This window comes from Pelodiscus sinensis, chromosome 5, assembly GCF_049634645.1.
Source record: "Pelodiscus sinensis isolate JC-2024 chromosome 5, ASM4963464v1, whole genome shotgun sequence".
NCBI lineage: Eukaryota > Metazoa > Chordata > Testudines > Trionychidae > Pelodiscus > Pelodiscus sinensis.
Window position 1 is genome coordinate 128,404,963 of NC_134715.1, and position 17,410 is coordinate 128,422,372.

General features: G+C 49.1%; 2 protein-coding genes across 2 annotated transcripts in view; one reads left to right on the plus strand and one right to left on the minus strand.

Moving 5' to 3' along the window:
- The window catches only part of MAVS (mitochondrial antiviral signaling protein), a 40,600-nt gene extending 33,078 nt beyond the window's left edge, over positions 1-7,522 (minus strand). The window contains exons 1-2 of the mRNA XM_006139231.3: positions 7,371-7,522; positions 1,384-1,513 (exon numbers count right to left, since the gene is read on the minus strand). Of these exons, the coding sequence (XP_006139293.2) occupies positions 1,384-1,500 (117 nt within the window). The 5' untranslated portion in view covers positions 1,501-1,513; positions 7,371-7,522. The remainder of the gene's footprint in view (positions 1-1,383; positions 1,514-7,370) is intronic.
- LOC142829706 (uncharacterized) overlaps positions 1-14,261 on the plus strand; it is a 55,586-nt gene extending 41,325 nt beyond the window's left edge. The window contains exons 3-4 of the mRNA XM_075930985.1: positions 12,786-13,114; positions 13,390-14,261. Coding sequence (XP_075787100.1) covers positions 12,872-13,114; positions 13,390-13,527 — 381 coding nt within the window. The 5' untranslated portion in view covers positions 12,786-12,871 and the 3' untranslated portion in view covers positions 13,528-14,261. The remainder of the gene's footprint in view (positions 1-12,785; positions 13,115-13,389) is intronic.
- The last annotated feature ends 3,149 nt before the right edge of the window (positions 14,262-17,410 follow it).

Genomic DNA, 17,410 nt, shown 5'->3' on the forward strand with positions numbered 1-17,410 from the left:
AGGTGGGGGGTGGGGGGAACAGGATCAGAAACTGATGCTCAGTAACCCTCCCGCTAGCCGAAATGAAGCCGTGCCTGCCACGACCATGGTCCCCACACTCTGTAAAGGCCACAGCCGTAACAAATACATTAACCCTCGCAACTCAAGGTTTAAGACAATCATTAGGAGACTTTTCAGGGTGGGGGGGACACCACCCCACCTCTACCCACTGCAGGGCTCTTGCCTCTTCCCCAGAAGTGCCTGGTGCTGCTCGCTGTCAGAGACAAGACCCGGGAGCAGAGGGACTGGATCCTGTCTGGCAATTCCTAGCTTTCCTAATTCCATGGGCTGTTCTTAGACAGCTGGGCATGCTGGCTGGGGATCTGCAACCGTGCGTCAGGGAGAGCCCGTTCCTGGGATGCGGACGGAGGCTCCAGGCTGCAGGAAGCTGTAGTTAGGCAGAGCCTTAACGAGCAGCTTTGGGGGCATGCCCACATGTGCTAGATTTCTCCCTCTTTCTCGCCACACCCAGAGCCCAATCCCAGAATCCGTCACTGGCACCACAATCCACACGGAGACAGACTCCTTAGAACCAAGTCCGACCAGGACAGGGGCATTTCATGCTGGGGTCGGGCCCAGGTGTGGCATGAGGATCCATTGCTGCTCCAGGGACAGGTTGCTAGGTAACAGGATGCCAACACAGTGACTCCCATCTCCTCCCGCCCCCACAGTTTGGGTAGGTTTTCCTTATCACTTTTTAACATTTAAAAAATAAAAATCAGAGACTGTAAGGATCTCTCCTCGTGTCCCCTCTAGTTACGATTCTGGCATCACTGTGTCCCACTGGCTGCCTGGCTCCCCCTCCTAGGATTGGACTGGGCTTTATGCCTCCCAGTATCCGCCTCTAGTTTGCAGCCATCAATTTCGTATCCAGCAAGAGACGGCCTTCGTTTTGCACGTCACTCTGTGATGAGGGATCTGGCAGTGTAACCCACTGGTTAGTGTGCCTTCGTGCAGTGTTTCCCCCCCCCCCCCCGCCCCCACAGGGTGCCTGCACCATAGAGGATGCGAGCCAAGTCACTAGAGAGACTGGATTCTTTAGCTCAAGTTGTAGCAATTCACGCTTTTAGCCCGTTGGCTGTCATGCGAGCATGACAATGCTGGCCAGGAATCTGGAGCCATTTATTTTCTATTTGTTCTTCCCAGCCATTTGTATGTGGGAGATCTAAGCGCTGATCTAGCACCCCGAGCATTATTCAGTTCGGGGCAAAGTTGTTGGGTCCCACGAGGCAGGTTAAAGTTGTGGAGACATGATATATGTTGCTGCCCCCTTCTTCCTCCCCCCCCCCTCAATCCTACCTCTGAACTAGCAAGGCAGGTTCAAACAATACAAGAGAGAGTTACCCTGTCTGCATCAGTGAGACACGGCAGATAACGAAGGAGTTCCAGCACTCGGATGCCTTGGAAGTCGGACATATTTTGCCGTATGTATTCGTAAACCTTGTCCTCGGCAAACCCCATCTTTGCTTAGTACCTAGGAGCAAGAAGATCAGTTTTAGCAAAAAAACTGCACGGCAGTTGTTATTAGCTACTTTTTTTATTGCTGGTTGGGCCCCATTGAGCAAGGCACTGTACAAACCTATGAAAAATAGTTGGCTCCTACCAAAAAGAGCCTACAGTCTCATAATGATGTTGTGAAGGCCAGGTCTTTAACAAGGTTCAAAAAAGGGCTAGATAAATTCATGGGTCCATCAATGGCTATTAGCCAGGATGGGTGGGAATGATGTCAGAGGCAGGGAATGGGTAACAAGGGTGGGAACACTTGATTCCCTGTTCTGTTCATTCCCTCTGGGGGGGGGGGGGGGACTTAGTAAAGTCACTGTCGGCAGACAGGATACTGGGCTAGATGGACCTTTGCCCTAACCCAGTATGGCTGTTCTTATGTAATAAAAGTTAGAGCTGCTCAGAAAAATTATATTGGAAAAAATCCTGTGAAAAATGAAAAAAATTCCATTACAACTGTGCATCTAACCGCACTTTACACCTCGCCCGTTTCTCTGTAGGATCAATTGTTTGTACTGGGCTTTTGCACAGCAACAGAGACGATTTTAAGAACAGAAGTAGGTGGCATTGTAAAGCCACAGAGTGGGCAGTGGGACTTGGGGATGGATGAAGAACATGACGTTATTTTTTTAAATCGTTTTAGGAAGCTGTGATTTGCATTCAACTCTCAGCGATATTGCAGTGACCTTGATGAAGTCTAATTCAGGTGTAGTTTCAGAGAGCTTGTCTTTACAGTTAGGGTTAGATTTGCTTCAGACTAAATACTGTGACTGCCTGAGAGTTTATAAATTATTCTATTTTAAGTAAGGGATTTCAATCGGTTCAGTATGTTGACTGCATCATGCACTGCAACACTAGCTTTTCTAGGCAACTCGTGCTATGGTAGGAATGTTGTTCCTCAAACTACATAGTACAAGAGCCTATTAAACAGTAAATAAAATAATTATTGCTTGAACTGGGAAGTGATGTGTCATTCTACACAGCAAACACTTTCAGTTTCCTGAGAAAGAGACACAAAGCATGTCCTCAGTGAAACTAACAGATGAAACAGAATGAAGTTTGAGACAGAGTGAACTGATGAAATAAAGTGGAGGAACGAGTTAGTAGCTAGCCAGCAGGATGGGAAGGGACTTGGGTTCTGATCCCTGCTGGGCATAGGCAAGTCACTTAGTCTTATTCTTTATCTGTAAAATGGGCATAATACTATTCCATACGTAATACTTTCCATATGGAAGGATAAAATCCACTAAAGTTTGTGAAGTGCTCAGACTATCACAGTGATGAAGGGCCACAGAACCACTGACTCATACAACACTAGAACTGGAAGGGACCTCAAGAGATCATCAAGTTCAGTCCCCTGCCCTCACGGCAAGACAAAGCACCAACTAGACCAGGCTACTAAACTTTGGAAGCCCGGGGGCCACAGTGATACTCACAGCACATGCTGAGGGCCCCAACATAAGTGTGGTTGCATATACATGCAAATATATATGCAAATATATGCAAATAGCTTATTTCACACTGACAGGCATGAATACAAAGATTAAGGCAAGACTACCCAACACACAGGCCCCATTTAAGTCAGTTCTTAATGCAATATTTACCCGATTTCCACCGATATGAGAGCACTTTTAATGAGCAATGACTGTCCAGGAATTTAACTACTAAAATACATATCAACAGAAGACCATCATATTGACTACTTTTCTGTTTTGGCTCCCACTTGCGGGCCACGTGTAGAGCCCCATGTAAACCCAAACTGCAGGCCGTGTGTTGAGTAGCCCTGATCTAGACTATCCCCGATAGATGTCTATCTAAGCTGCTCTTAAATATCTTCAGTGATGGAGATTCCACAATCTCTCTAAGCAATTTATTCCAGTGTTTAGCCACCCTGATAGCGAGGAAGTTTTTCCTAATGTTCAACCTAAACCTCCCTTGTTGCAATTTAAGCCCATTGCTTCTTGTCCTATCCTCACAGGCCAGGAAGAACAATTTTTCTCCCTAGAGTGGAGGATAGCTAGCACCATGCAAAAGTGAACTCAGAGGCCAAGGAGAACTATTTTCCCCCCCTCCTCCCTGTGACACCCTTTTAGATACCTGAAAACCGCTATCATGTCATAAATGTTGTCAAATTAAGGGTAAAAATATAAGAAAAGCCAAAAAGGAGTTTGTAGAACAGCTAGCCAAAAACTCAAAAAGGAATAGCAAAATGTTTTTTAAATACAGTAAAACTCCAGTAGTCCGGCATCCAACTGTATGGCACTCCCGACAGCCCAGCATCAAAAAGGTGAGGAAAAAGTGAATAAGGAAAAGTCATTTACTTATTCCCACAATATAAGAACTAATGGTCACCAAATGAAATTAACAGGCAGCAGGTTTAAAATGAACATAGCGCTTCACATAGCCCAGAGTCAACCTATGGAACTCCTTGCCAGAGGATGTGGTGAAGACTAGGACTTTAACAGGGTTCAAAAAAGAGCTAAATAAGATTCATGGAGGTTAGGTCCATCAATGGCTATTAGCCAGGATGGGTAGGAATGGTGTTCCTAACCTCAGTTTGTCTGGAAATGGGTGACAGGAGAGCAATAATGTGAGGATTACCTGTTGTGTTCCCTCCCTCCGGGGCATCTGGCATTGGCCACTGTCGGCAGACAGGATACTGGGCTAGATGGATCTTTGGTCTGACCCAGTATGGCTGTTCTTATGTCCCCTCACAGAAGTATCTGGATAGATCGTTGCAAATTGCTGTGCTCACCTCTATTGGCTAAAACCTGGTCTATCTCTTCCAAGCAATGGAAACAAGACCAGTTTCTCTGCCGTCTCTCTACTCTCAGTATCCCAAATTTTAATGAATTTAAAGCCATCTGTTAAGCTTGAGCCATCTCGCACTTTTACCCAGAATTATTTTGTACATATTACTTCCTGAAAAGGGGACGGAGTGGCAGATGTTCCTGGGATCAATCCTCAGTGAGTGATTTTGGTTTGGGGGAGGATCAGAGCCCTAGTTTTCATCTTAGGTGTGTGCACAAGTTGAGGAACCACAATGTTCTGATGTCACACACTCTTTTTTTTTTTTTTTTTTTTAAGTCCATTAATTTATTTTTAGGGGACCCTCTCACAGAAACTCCTTGCTCAATTAGAGGCGATTAGCCTAGGCAGCTATGGCTACCCTGCTATTTCAGTGCATTAGCTGTTCTGCCTGAGCCGGAAATCACACCTGCAGCTCCAGAGCAGACATACTCATAGCAAGAGTACTTGCCCCAAAGCTAAATACATGAGACACAAAAACAAAGTGCTGTGCCCATACTTACAGATGGGGAAATGAAGACTAGGAGCCTCAAGAGTACTTCAGTGATTCAGAAAGTCAGTGGAGGGGAACATAGGGAAGGGCTCCTAAATCAATTACAAATTCTCTCTAAGCAACATGCCCCAGAGGGCCTGGAGGGAGCGGGGGAACCAGGAAATTCAATCTAGCTCTCTTTACTCCCAATCCAGCGCCTTATTCAAAGACCACCTGTCGTGACTCTCATATACACTGCATCACATGGAAATCCACAGAGATGAACAAGAACTATAAAGTTACAATAAGACAGAAACCTAGTGTAAGTGCTGTGCAGGCTGGCGACTCTGATAAGACTATCGTCAATCTGGGTCAATGCTTGCACTTAAGCAGTCTAGGGAAATGCAGGAGGAGAACATGGCAGCACACAACCAATTGGTAGTAGTTTCACTTCCTGTTTTGAAACTGCAGAGGAACACAGGGAAGCAAATGGCAAGTGCTCTGAGTGGAATTTGCCAGCGGCTTTTAAGGGATCTCTTGTTCACGGGTGGTCTGGAGCACCGTCATGGATCTCTTTAAAAGGATGGCACACGATGCTAAGGGAGTGGTTCGCTACCGACAGACATTTGGCCCATTTGCACCTCCAATGCCAATGCAATGGGTAATGAAGAAGGCAACCTGTCTGCCAGATGCAGGATTGGCTCAGGGACCATTGTGGGATGTGAGGTGACCTATTGGAAGCAAGGCACCAGTTATTCCCTGCATGCCACAAAAGCTGTACAGCCTATGGCAGCGAGAGTGGCCATAACCCATGCTAGAAGTGAATTGGTCCCTCACGGTGCCAGAATCAAGGAGACCAGTCCTCTCCTCACTCCGTGTTGTTCCAAGAATGATTTGAATTCCGTGCCCAAGGTGCAAAGTGCACTTTACTTAATTCCCAAACACCATCTTGAGGTTTCCTTAGAGTGCTCCAGGCCAGCCTTGCTCAGCATAACATGATCTGAGGCGATCACAGCTGGAGGCTGTAATGCCACAATAAAATCCTGCACAAAAACCGAAGCATGGACTAAGGATGTTAGATTGCAGATAATCACCTAATCGAGTAGTCGATGGGGGTGGCGCTCACTACCCCCACTGCAGCTCTGCAGTTTAAATGTAATAGGTGCTGGCTCCCACCAGGACCGGCTCCTGCTTCCCCTCCTCCCCCCCGTCACTGCCACTGACACAGAGGCAGCAAGGGGGGGGGGGGGAGTAGTTGACTAGATTATCGGATAAGCATAGGCTTATCGGGTAATCAACTACTGCCTTACATCCCTAGCATGGACCTAGTGGGCTTTCTATCTAACAAAGGTTTCAGAGGGGTAGCACTGTTAGTCTGTTTCAGCAAAAACAAGGAGACCAGTGGCACTTCAAAGAAATGTACTAGGGCATAAGCCTTCATGAGATACAACTCACTTCCTCAGATGCTGAAGAGGAAAGAAAACATAAAAGGACGGGATACAGAGATGGGGCGTGTGACCAATTAGCTCCGTCACATTCCCATCTTTGTATCCCTTCCTCTTCTGTTTTCTTTTCAGCATCTGAGGAAGTGAGTTGTATCTCATGAAAGCTTATGCCCTAATAAGTGTGTTAGTCTTTAAAGTGCCACCAGACTCCCTGCTGTTTTTACCTAAAGAAGGGGAAACATTTCCACATATTTTTGCATCAAAGAGGGGAAAAGAAAATCTCTGCGGAGCCTCCCTCTGCTACTTCAAACTGGAGGGTAACAATTTTGACACACACAGGCCCCTCTTCATGCAGGGGCCTCCTTTTACTCAGAGTAGTCCATGGGACTGAAGACAAAAGACTGTGCAAGTGGTTTTGCAGGAGTGTCCAAGCACAGCCAGATTCTCCTAGGACGTACACAGGGATTTGCTGATATTTTGACATTTGCATCAATGACATCCAGAGCAAACCAGCAATTGAGCCTGGAAACCAGAGCTTTGCAATATGGATTTTATAGGTAAGCATGTGTCATAGACGGAAAGTGCCTGAGGCAACCACTAGCAATACTTTTATTTTAGATCAACAAGAGCCACATTTATTGCAAGCACTTCCTTGTTTAAGTGAAAGCTCCCACTCCCCACCCAGCAAATGACCTATCCTTACTCCAGGCCTATTGGTTCCACAAGCTGGCGAGTTTCTCATCAGGGAACCGACCGGGAACCCCCCTGCAAAACGCAAACAAAATCCTGCTCGGATTCTTTTATGGGTTGGTTAATTTCTCTGCCCGATCCAGCTCGGGGGCTGCTCCGAGTCACCCTGGACTTGCCCCCGGCTTCCTTAACAGACTCTCTTCCGCTCGCCCGCGCCTTGCAAAACAAAGGGAGGCCCAGAGACTCCGTGCCCTGCGCCCTCCTGCAGCGGGGGCTGCCCGCAGCGGAGAGAATTCACTTGCAAGCTCTGGGGGGGGCTCCTGCGGCCGAGCCCCGCTGCAAAATCCGGCCTCTGCACTCTATGCCCCTCCTCCCTGCTTCACAAGGGCCAAAGGGGGGGGAGGGCTCCTTACCTAAGTACCGCGGTAGAGCCCAGCCAGGAGCGCGCGACACCGTGTCTGCAAGGGCCGCGCGACACTTTCCCAGCCCGCGGCCTGCCTCGCGCACTGCCGGGCGGCGTTCTACGCCCGCCCCCTCCGTGCCCCGGGCATCAGCCGCCCATTGGCCGCGCGGCGTCGCTCCGGACGTCCATCACGCGCTGGGGCTGGAAGCTTGCGGAGCGGCCGGATGGAGAAGGCGGCTGGGGTGCAAAGGGGGAGGAGGAGCTAAGCCAAGCCAGGGCATGGTCCCATTGCGGGGGGGGGTTGTTTTCTGGGTGCTGAGCCCTTAGAACAGAGCCCTCCTGGAGTTGAAGTGGTTCAGTGTGTCTGTTGCTTTGCAAGGGGGCAGTAACCCCAAACCCCCTGTCTTGGCTGGGGGAGACCAGAGGATCTGGCCCAGCAGGGCAGGGTGGTGGGGAGCCCCAGAGAGCAGGAAGGGGGGTGTCAGAGGCATGATCACACACAAGGGGACAACCCTCAGGGCCCCTCTGTGAGTCAAACCTGTCACAACTGCCACATGGTATTTTTGTGTGGATGGCATCTTACCTCACAATGACGGCATCTCCACAGGGGATAACGTCACAGAGGGGTAGCCGTGTTGGTCTGTAGCCGCAGAAAGAAAGAGGAGTCCTGTGGCATCTTAAAAACTGGCAAAGTGGGTCTTTGCCCACAAAAGCTTAGGCCCAAATAAATCTGTTCGTCTTTCCGCTTCCACTGGACTCCTCTTCCTTTTTACAGTGTGTAAACTGATTCCTGTCAGTACAGAGTAGAACATAAGAATGGCTGTACTGGGTCAAACCATAGGTCCGCCGTCCAACCCAGTATCCTGTCTGCCAACAGTGGCCAATGCCAGGTGTCCCAGAGGGAGTGAACGAAACAGGTAATGATCAAGCCATCTCTTTCCTGCCATCCATCTCCACCCTCTGACAAACAGAAGGTAGGGACACCGTTCCTTATCCATACTTGCTAATAGCCATTAATGGACTTAACCTCCATGAATGTATCTAGTTCTCTTTAAAACCCTGTTATAGTCCTAGCCACAGACTACCCCTTGCTAGTCCATGTTTCTTACTGTTGCAATAGCCACAAATTGCTCATTTTCCTCAGTACTCAAAAACTGTTTCATAAGGGCAGCCTGGTGCAGTGAGATCTCTCATTGCCAAGACATCACTTTTACAAATATGCTGCATTTTCTTAGTACATAATGATCTGCTATTATTTAAAGCTGTCAATAACACATGGAGAAAAGTCCATTTCAGGATGCAGAATGTATTTCATAGTGTTTGTTCATTTCATGCCATACAAAAAAATTCAGACATTTGTAATGGGCTTTCCAATCATTAGACAGGATCCAGTGTTGTTAAAGGCCCTGAATTTCAATAAAAGACACACTTTGCATGCACAGTTATGGTGAATGCATGTACAAGTGGTGATCCTTGCACACATTAATTACTAGTGGGCACAAAAGAGGTTAGTTGTGAAGGCAGTCAGTGAGGTGCCATGGACAGTGAGGGTAGCTGGAGCTGCATGATGGGCAGCCTATTGTGTGCCGAAAGGTCTGCTCAATGTTTCCAAACATCAGGCACGTGCCCTATAAATTGTCTAGCGCTCTTTCAGTGAAAGTTGCTTAAATGTCAATTGTTGCAATTTCCAGGACTAAAATGGCTCTTCCCTCTTCCCCCAGGCTCTCACCATTCACAAACACTGCCCTGCAGCCTGCTTTTCTGAGCGCCAAGCAGGGAGTGGGGCAGGCAGGGAGCCGACTCAGGTTTTTGACTCCCTCAGAGCCCTGATGGGCAGAATCCCCTGGGATGCTAACATGAAGGGGAAAGGAGTCCTGCACAGCTGGCAGTATTTTAAAGAAACCTTATTGAAGGCACAGAAAGAAACCATCCTGACGCGTAGCAAGAGAGGCAAACATGGGAGGAGACCAGATTGGCTTACAGGGGAAATCCTTGGAGAACTTAAGCACAAAAAGGAAGCTTACAAAAAGTGGAAACTTGGACAAATGACAAGGGAGGAATTTAAATGTATAGCTCGAGAATGCCGGGGGGTTATCAGAAAGGCGAAAGCGCAAATGGAATTGCGACTGGCTAAGGATGTGAAGGATAACAAGAAAGGTTTCTACAGGCATGTTAACAAGAAGAAGGTGATCAGAGATGGTGTGCGGCCCCTAATGCATGAAGGAGGTAACCTGGTGACAGATGATGTGGGGAAAGCTGAAGTACTCAATGCTTTCTTTGCCTTTGTCTTCACGGATAAGGTGGGCTCCCGGACTAATGCGCTAAGTGACACAATATGGGATGAAGATGGACAGCCCTTGGGGAGTAAAGAACAGGTTAGGAACTATTTAGAAAAGCTAAACATACACAAATCCATGGGTCCGGACTTAATCCATCCGAGGGTACTGAGGGAGTTGGCAAATGTCATTGAGGAGCCTTTGGCCACTATCTTTGAAAAGTCATGGAGGTCGGGAGAAATCCCGGATGATTGGAAAAAGGCAAATGTAGTGCCCATCTTCAAAAAAGGGAAGAAGGACGATCCAGGGAACTATAGACTGGTAAGTCTTACCTCGGTACCTGGAAAAATCATGGAAGGGATCCTTAAGGAATCCATGCTGAGGCACTTGGAAGAGAGGAAAGTGATTAGGAATAGTCAGCATGGATTCACAAAGGGAAAGTCGTGCCTGACCAATCTGATTAGCTTCTATGATGAGGTAACTGGCTCTGTGGATGTGGGAAAGTCAGTGGATGTGATATACCTTGACTTTAGCAAGGCTTTTGATACGGTCTCCCACAATATTCTTGCCAGCAAGTTAAGGGATTGTGGATTGGATAAATGGACGGTAAGATGGATAGAAAGATGGCTAGAAGGCCGGGCCCAGCAGGTAGGGATCAATGGCTCAATGTCAGGATGGCGGTCGGTTTCTAGCGGAGTGCCCCAAGGTTCGGTTCTAGGACCGGTTTTGTTCAATATCTTTATTAATGACCTGGATGAGGAGATGGATTGCACCCTCAGCAAGTTTGCAGATGACACTAAGATAGGGGGAGAGGTAGATACACTGGAGGGCAGAGAGAGGGTCCAGAGGGACTTAGACAAATTGGAGGATTGGGCCACAAGAAATCTGATGAGGTTCAACAAGGTCAAGTGTAGAGTCCTGCACTTGGGATGGAAGATGTATTAACAGGTGTGTTGTGAGCAAGACACGAGAAGTCATTCTTCTGCTCTACTCTGTGCTGGTTAGGCCTCAATTGGAGTATTGTGTCCAGTTCTGGGCACCGCATTTCAAGAAAGATGTGGAAAAATTGGAGAGGGTCCAGAGAAGAGCAACAAGAATGATTAAAGGTCTAGAGAACATGACCTATGAGGGAAGGCTGAAGGAATTGGGTTTGTTTAGTTTAGAAAAGAGAAGATTGAGGGGGGACATGATAGCAGTTTTCAGGTATCTAAAAGGGTGTCATAAGGAGGAGGGAGAAAACTTGTTTGTCTTGGCCTCTGGGGATAGGACAAGAAGCAATGGGCTTAAACTGCAGCAAGGGAGGTTTAGGCTGGACATTAGGAAAAAGTTCCTAACTGTCAGGGTGGTTAAACACTGGAATAAATTGCCCAGGGAGGTTGTGGAATCCCCATCTCTGGAGATATTTAAGATCAGGTTAGATAAATGTCTATCAGGGATAGTCTAGACAGTATTTGGTCCTGCCATGAGGGCAGGGGACTAGACTTGATGACCTCTCGAGGTCCCTTCCAGTCCTAGTATTCTATGATTAAGAATCCCAAGCATTTTTACAAGCTGGGGACCAACCAGTTAAGTATCAGTTCTGCAGAAAAGGACCTGGGGGTTACAGTAGATGAGAAGCTGGATATGAGTCAACAGTGTGCCCTTGTAGCCAAGAAAGCTAATGGCATATTAGGTTGCATTAAGAGGAGCATTGCCAGCAGATCCAGAGATGTCATTATTCCCCTTTATTCGGCTCTGGTGAGGCCACATCTGGAGTATTGTGTCCAGTTCTGGGCCCCCCACTACAAAAAGGATGTGGACGCAATGGAGAGGGTCCAGCGGAGGGAAACTAAAATGATAAGGGGGCTGGAGCATATGATTTATGAGGAGAGGCTGAGGGATTTGGGTTTCTTTAGTCTGCAGAAGAGAAGAGTGAGGGGCGATTTGATAGCAGCCTTCAACTTCCTGAAGGGAGGTTCCAAAGAGGATGGAGACAGGCTGTTCTCAATAGTGACAGATGGCAGAACAAGGAGCAATGGGCTCAAGTTGTGGTGGGAGAGGTCCAGGTTGGATATTAGGAAAAACTATTTCACTAGGAGGGTGGTGAAGCATTGGGATGGGTAACTTAGGGAAGTAGTGTCAAGTATCAGAGGGGTAGCCATGTTAGTCTGAATTTGCAAAAGCGGCGAGGAGTCCTGTGGCACCTTGTAGACTAACCGAGGTGTTGGAGCATAAGCTTTCATGGGCAAAGACCCACTTCGTCAGATGCATGTAGTAGAAATTTCCAGAGGCAGGTATAAATATGCAGGCCAGGATCAGGCTGGAGATGACGAGGTGGAGCCAATCAAGGAGGATGAGGCCCACTTCTAGCAGCTGATCTGGAGGTGTGAATTCCAAGAGAGGAGAAGCTACTAGGGAAGTAGTGGAGTCTCCATCCCTAGAGGTGTTTTAGTCTCGGCTTGACAAAGCCCTGGCCGGGTTGATTTAGTTGGGATTGGTCCTGCCTAGAGCAGGGGGCTGGACTTGATGGCCTTCTGAGGTCTCTTCCAGCGCTATGGTTCTATGATTCTATGATTCCCGTGGGCCAGATCCAAGGCATGTTTTGCCCGACGCTGGTCCATGTGCTTACAAATTGATTGTTCAATCAATTCAGCTACATCAAGACTACAAGCTTCTTTCGGAATAAGCTTTTCCAGAAGAGAGCTTCTGGAAAATTTATTTTGAAAGAGAGTGTCCACACAGCAAAAGTGCAACAAAATAGCCATGTGCTATTTCGAAAGAGAGCGTCCACACTGATTGGAGGCTATCTCGTGTTTAAGGCCACCCGGAACCAGTTCAGGCAGGCTATTAGGTCAGCAGTTGCTTCTGGGTGCTGTTGCCTAAAGCTAGCTGAGACGCATGCTTAAAGAGACCCTTCTGGACAGCCGTTACTCAGCTTTGGTTGCTTGTTTGCCTGCCTCTCTGAGGGACAGCAAAGCATTTGCAGTGCATGCTGTGGTTGCCCGGCTTTTGGACACTTCAGCTTGCCCTGCAGCCGGAGCTGCCTCTGGGCATGCGATGGCTGCACACAGCCATGCTGCAGTGTCGGCAGCACTTTGTGCAGGCTGCCTTCATGGTGCTGCACGAGCTTGACACCGAGCTCATCAGTGAGACCCTCTACCTGGCTGCAGGAGCAAGGCCCTTGCAACCACATCTCATGGTGGAGAGACGCTTTTGGAGGCAGGACACCAGTTCCGACTGATGGGACGGGCTGGGCATGGAGCGGTGGGACAACCAGCAATGGCTCCAGAACTTCAGGATGAGGAAAGCCCCCTTCATGGAGCTGTGTGCCTGGCTCACTCCTGCCCTCCGACAACGGGACACCCAGATGCAACCCACCACCCATCTGGAGAAGCGGGTCGCCATTGCCATCTGGAAGCTCACCACCCCAGATAGCTACCGGTCTGTGGGCAACCAGTTTAGCATGGAAAAGTTCACTGTCGGGGCCCTCCTCATGGAGGTAAGGCACTCTCGGGCTGCAGTCCCTGGGGCGGGGAATACGGAAAAGGAGGACCCTAGGGATATGGGGGTGGAGGTTCCAGGGGTGGGCTGGGGTGGGGAAGCCCCGTTTCCAGGGGGTTCTGCAGTCCCGCCCTCACATAGCCCTGTGGTGGGGGACACATTCAGAGGGGGTGGCTCCTGGATTGATTGAAGGAGGAAGGGGGGGCGGGGATCCCCGAAGGGCTCAGGGCCTTTGATTCTCTGTTTTGTGTCTTTGTTTGTCTCCTCCTGCAGGTAGCGAGGGCCATCAACTCCATCCTGTTGCGCAGGGTCATCCGCCTGGGAGACCTGGACCCCATCATGGCTGGATTTGCCGCCCTGGGCTTCCTCAACTTTGGGGGGGCCAGAGATGGAACCCACATCCCCATCTGAGCACCAGAACAATGAGCTGCCCAGTACCTCAACCGAAAGGGCTATTTTTCCATGGTCCTCAGGCCCTGGTCGACCACCACGGACAATTTACAGACATTTTTGTCGGGTGGTTGGGGAGCATGCATGACGTTTGCATGTTTAGAAACTCCAGCCTCTACCAAAACCTGGAGGCTGGCACTTTCTTCCTCCAGAATGATTTTTGGGTTGGGCACGTGAAGATGGCACAGTGCATTGTGGGGGATGCGGCCTACCCCCTCATGCCATGGCTCATGAAGCCGTACACCAGCCACCTGGACCCCAACAGGGACCGATTCAGTTCCTGCCTGGGTAGGGCCCGCATCCAGATGGAATGCACTTTTGGGTGCTTGAAGGCGTGCTTCAGGTGCCTCCTGACCCACCTTGATGTGGGGAACACAACATCCCTGAGGTGGTCTCTGCGTGTTGTGTTCTCCATAACATTGTGGAGAGCAAGGGGGAGGCCTTCCTCAGAGAGTGGAGGGCAGAGGCTGGCTGGTTGGGAAGGACCATCAAGCAGTCGTGCACATCTGCCATCCGCCAGGCCCATCAGGTGGGGGTGCACATCTGGGAGGTCCTGAGGGAGAGTTTCTCTCGGGACCCCAGTAACTCTCCCCAGGGCCTCCCCACTAGGGGCCTATGCCTTGCCGCCTGATGCTTTTCCCGCAATAACCTCTCCCTCCTCCCCCCCCTTCCCTGTAAACTCAATAAAAACAATGGTTTTGTTTTCAAAACATAACTTTGTATTTTGTTTTTCAATAAAAGTAACGGGGGAGGGGAGGAGAGGGGATGAGAACCTGGAGAGGAGGAGGTAGGAGAGGGGGGCTCAGACCTGGGCTGAGAGAGGTGCATGGTGCGGCTGGAAGTTGGGCCTCAGGTCCAGGGACCTTGGTGACGTCAGGGGTGGGGAGGGCCAGGGAAAACGGGAATAGGCAGGGGGGGAGGCTGGAGCGGGGTCAGGCATGGCAGGGGGAGAGGGGGCAGGAGCAGGGACAAGAGCCAGGTATGCCCTCATCTCCTGTAAGGATGACACACATATTGCGGCCCTGCTGCACCAGCTCGGTCCACGTTTGGCTCTTCCATGGGGCGTCATCCTGGACCTTCTGGGCCAGGGTCTGCAGCCTGTCCCAGGGCCACACGGCGCAGACCGTTGCTGCATGTGCTTCCATGTGCACAGACTGCAGTGCAATGTCCAGGCCGAGCAACGATGACACCCCAGCCCCTCAGCGCCCGCCACCCCTGCCCTCTGTGTGTGAAACGCTAAGCGCACTCACCTGGTGATCTCTCCCCAGCCTTGGAGGATGCCTGTGAGACATCCAGGCCCTGGGGTACCGGCTCCAGGGTGAGGGTGACGGTGCTGGCTGTCTCCTCTTCCTCCTCCAGTTTGTCGTCATCCTCCTCCTCCTGGCCTGGGAGCCCCGGGTGGGCAACGACAAGGCATCTCCAGACCCAGTTGATGACTGGGGTGGTAGCCCCTCGCAGCCAGGGCCTCTGCCACCCATCCAGAAATCCTGGAGGGTCTCCTCCTCACCCCATGCCTCCAAGAGGGCCAGGATATCCGCCCCAGATCACGACACCACATGCCTTTTGGTGCTCCTGGCTGGGTTCTGGGAGCCCTGGGCATGCTCCCTGTGAGGGTCAGTGGGCCATGGCTCAGGAAAAGTGTGGCAGTGGCAGCTGCGTGGTGAGGTGCAGCTCCCAGGGCCGGCTTCCTGCCACAAGCCTTGTCCCGGGTGTCTGCGGCTTCAAGAGCTGGCAGGAGACAAGAACTATAAGAGTTGTGCTGAGTTTGGACGGAGCGGCCTCCAGAACAGCTGTGTTATTTCCCGGAGGCCTCTTTTTTCGACAGAACTCCCTCTTCCGCGTCCACACGCGCCTCTTTCCGAAAAAACTTTTTCAGAAAAGGCATTCTTCCTCGTAGAAAGAGGTTTACTGCCATCGGAAAAACCCCTCCATGCTTTTGACTTTTTAACAATTGCAGTGTGGATGTAAGTCTTGTTTTTCCAGAAAAATGCCCATTATTCTGGAAAAACACTGCAGTCTAGACGTACCCATCTTCCAGTATTTCTCCAGGTATCAAAGTTAGGCTGACTATAATTCCTGAGGTCATTTTTGCTCCCCTCTTAAAGATAGGAAAATACAGCGCCTTTCTTCAGTTCTGAAAGCCAAGGGTTCTGAGACTATGTCAGCTAATTTCTTAAGTAGTTTAGGATGTATTTCTTCAAGCCCATCCAATCTGAATACATCTAAATATTCTTTAACTTATTTTTTCCCCTATTTTGGCTTGCATTGCATCCCTCTTGTTAATATTAACAATGTACCATTGATATTATTACATCTTGGCTGTGTCCAGACTCAGGGTTTTTTTCCGAAAAAGTAGCCTTTTTCCGAAAAAACTTCACCTGCGTCTAGACTGCAGCCGCGTTCTTTGGAAATTAAATCGAAAGAACGCAGCTTTTCTTTCGACGGTGGTAAACCTCATTTTACAGGGAAGAACGACTTTTTTCGAAAGTGCTCTTTCGAAAAAAGGCGTTCTTGAATGCAAACAGGGGTTTTTCAAAAGAGAGCATCCAGACTGCCTTTCGAAAAAGTGGCTTGCTTTTTTGAAAGTTCCGCTTGCAGTCTAGATGCTCTTTTTCGAAAGAGGCTTTTTCAAAAGTATCTTTCGAAAAAGCCTCTTTCGAAAGAGGCTTGCAGTCTAGACATAGCCCTAGAAATGGGTAATGCAAATCACACTTATAAGATGGAATCCTGGAATGCATTGACTTAGGATAATGCCAGATAACTGAACATGAGCACTCGGTGTGATGCTGTAACTAAAGAAGGGGTGTGTGTGTGTGTGTGTGTGTGTGTGTGTGTGTGTGTGTGTGTGTGTGTGTGTGTGTGTGTGTGTGTGTGTAAAAGCAGCGGAGTGTCCACTACGAGTAGAGAGGTGACAGTCGTGTGTGTGTGTGTGTGTGTGTGTAAAAGCAGCGGAGTGTCCACTACGAGTAGAGAGGTGACAGTCTTCTGAATGCAGCATTAGTGAGACTACTGCTGGAATACTGGGCCCAGATCTCCTGTCCATGCTTCACAAATGACATGGAAAAGTGGAAAGGTTTTAGAAACGAGTTAAGAATGATTTAAGGTCTGGAAAACTGGCTTTATACTGAGAGATTAAAGCAGCTCTGTCTATTTAGTTTATCCAAGAGAAGGTTAAGAGGTCACACGATCAATCTGTAAGTACCCACATAGGGAAAAACAAGAAGGAGTCCTGTGGAACTTCAAAGTGGGTTTTTGCCCATGAAAGCACAAAAAAATCTGTTAGTTTTCACGGCGCCGTAGGACTGCTCGTTGTTTTTGAGGATACCGACTAACATGGCTACCCCTCGGAGACACGGGGAAGAAAGGTGTCTCTTTAATCTTTAATAACAAGACCGGAAGCGGATGCTAGACAAATTCAAACTAGGAATCAGGTGCAAATTTTAGCTGCGAAGGTAACTAACCAGTGGAACAACTTATCAAGGGACATGGCAGAGTCTCCATCAAGGCTGAACCGTTTTCTAGAAGAGCTGCCATAGTCAAAAAAGAAGCTGTGGGCTTGATGCCGGAATCATTGGCTGAGATTGTCTGGTCTGTGTTATGTCTGGTCATAATGGTTCCTTCTGGCCTTAAATTGTCCTCACATACTTACATTCAAATAAGGGAAACATGCGAAGCTGCCATCGTGCCCGTTTGCTGGCATAGGGTCAGACCTGTCTCTGACTTACACTGTGCAAAGGCCATTGAATTCTGGTGTGACACAGGGTATAGATGATAAATTATTAACTGTCCCATTGGGTGCTTACGTGCTTCACAGTCAGATAAACAGCGACAGATGCCTGTTCCC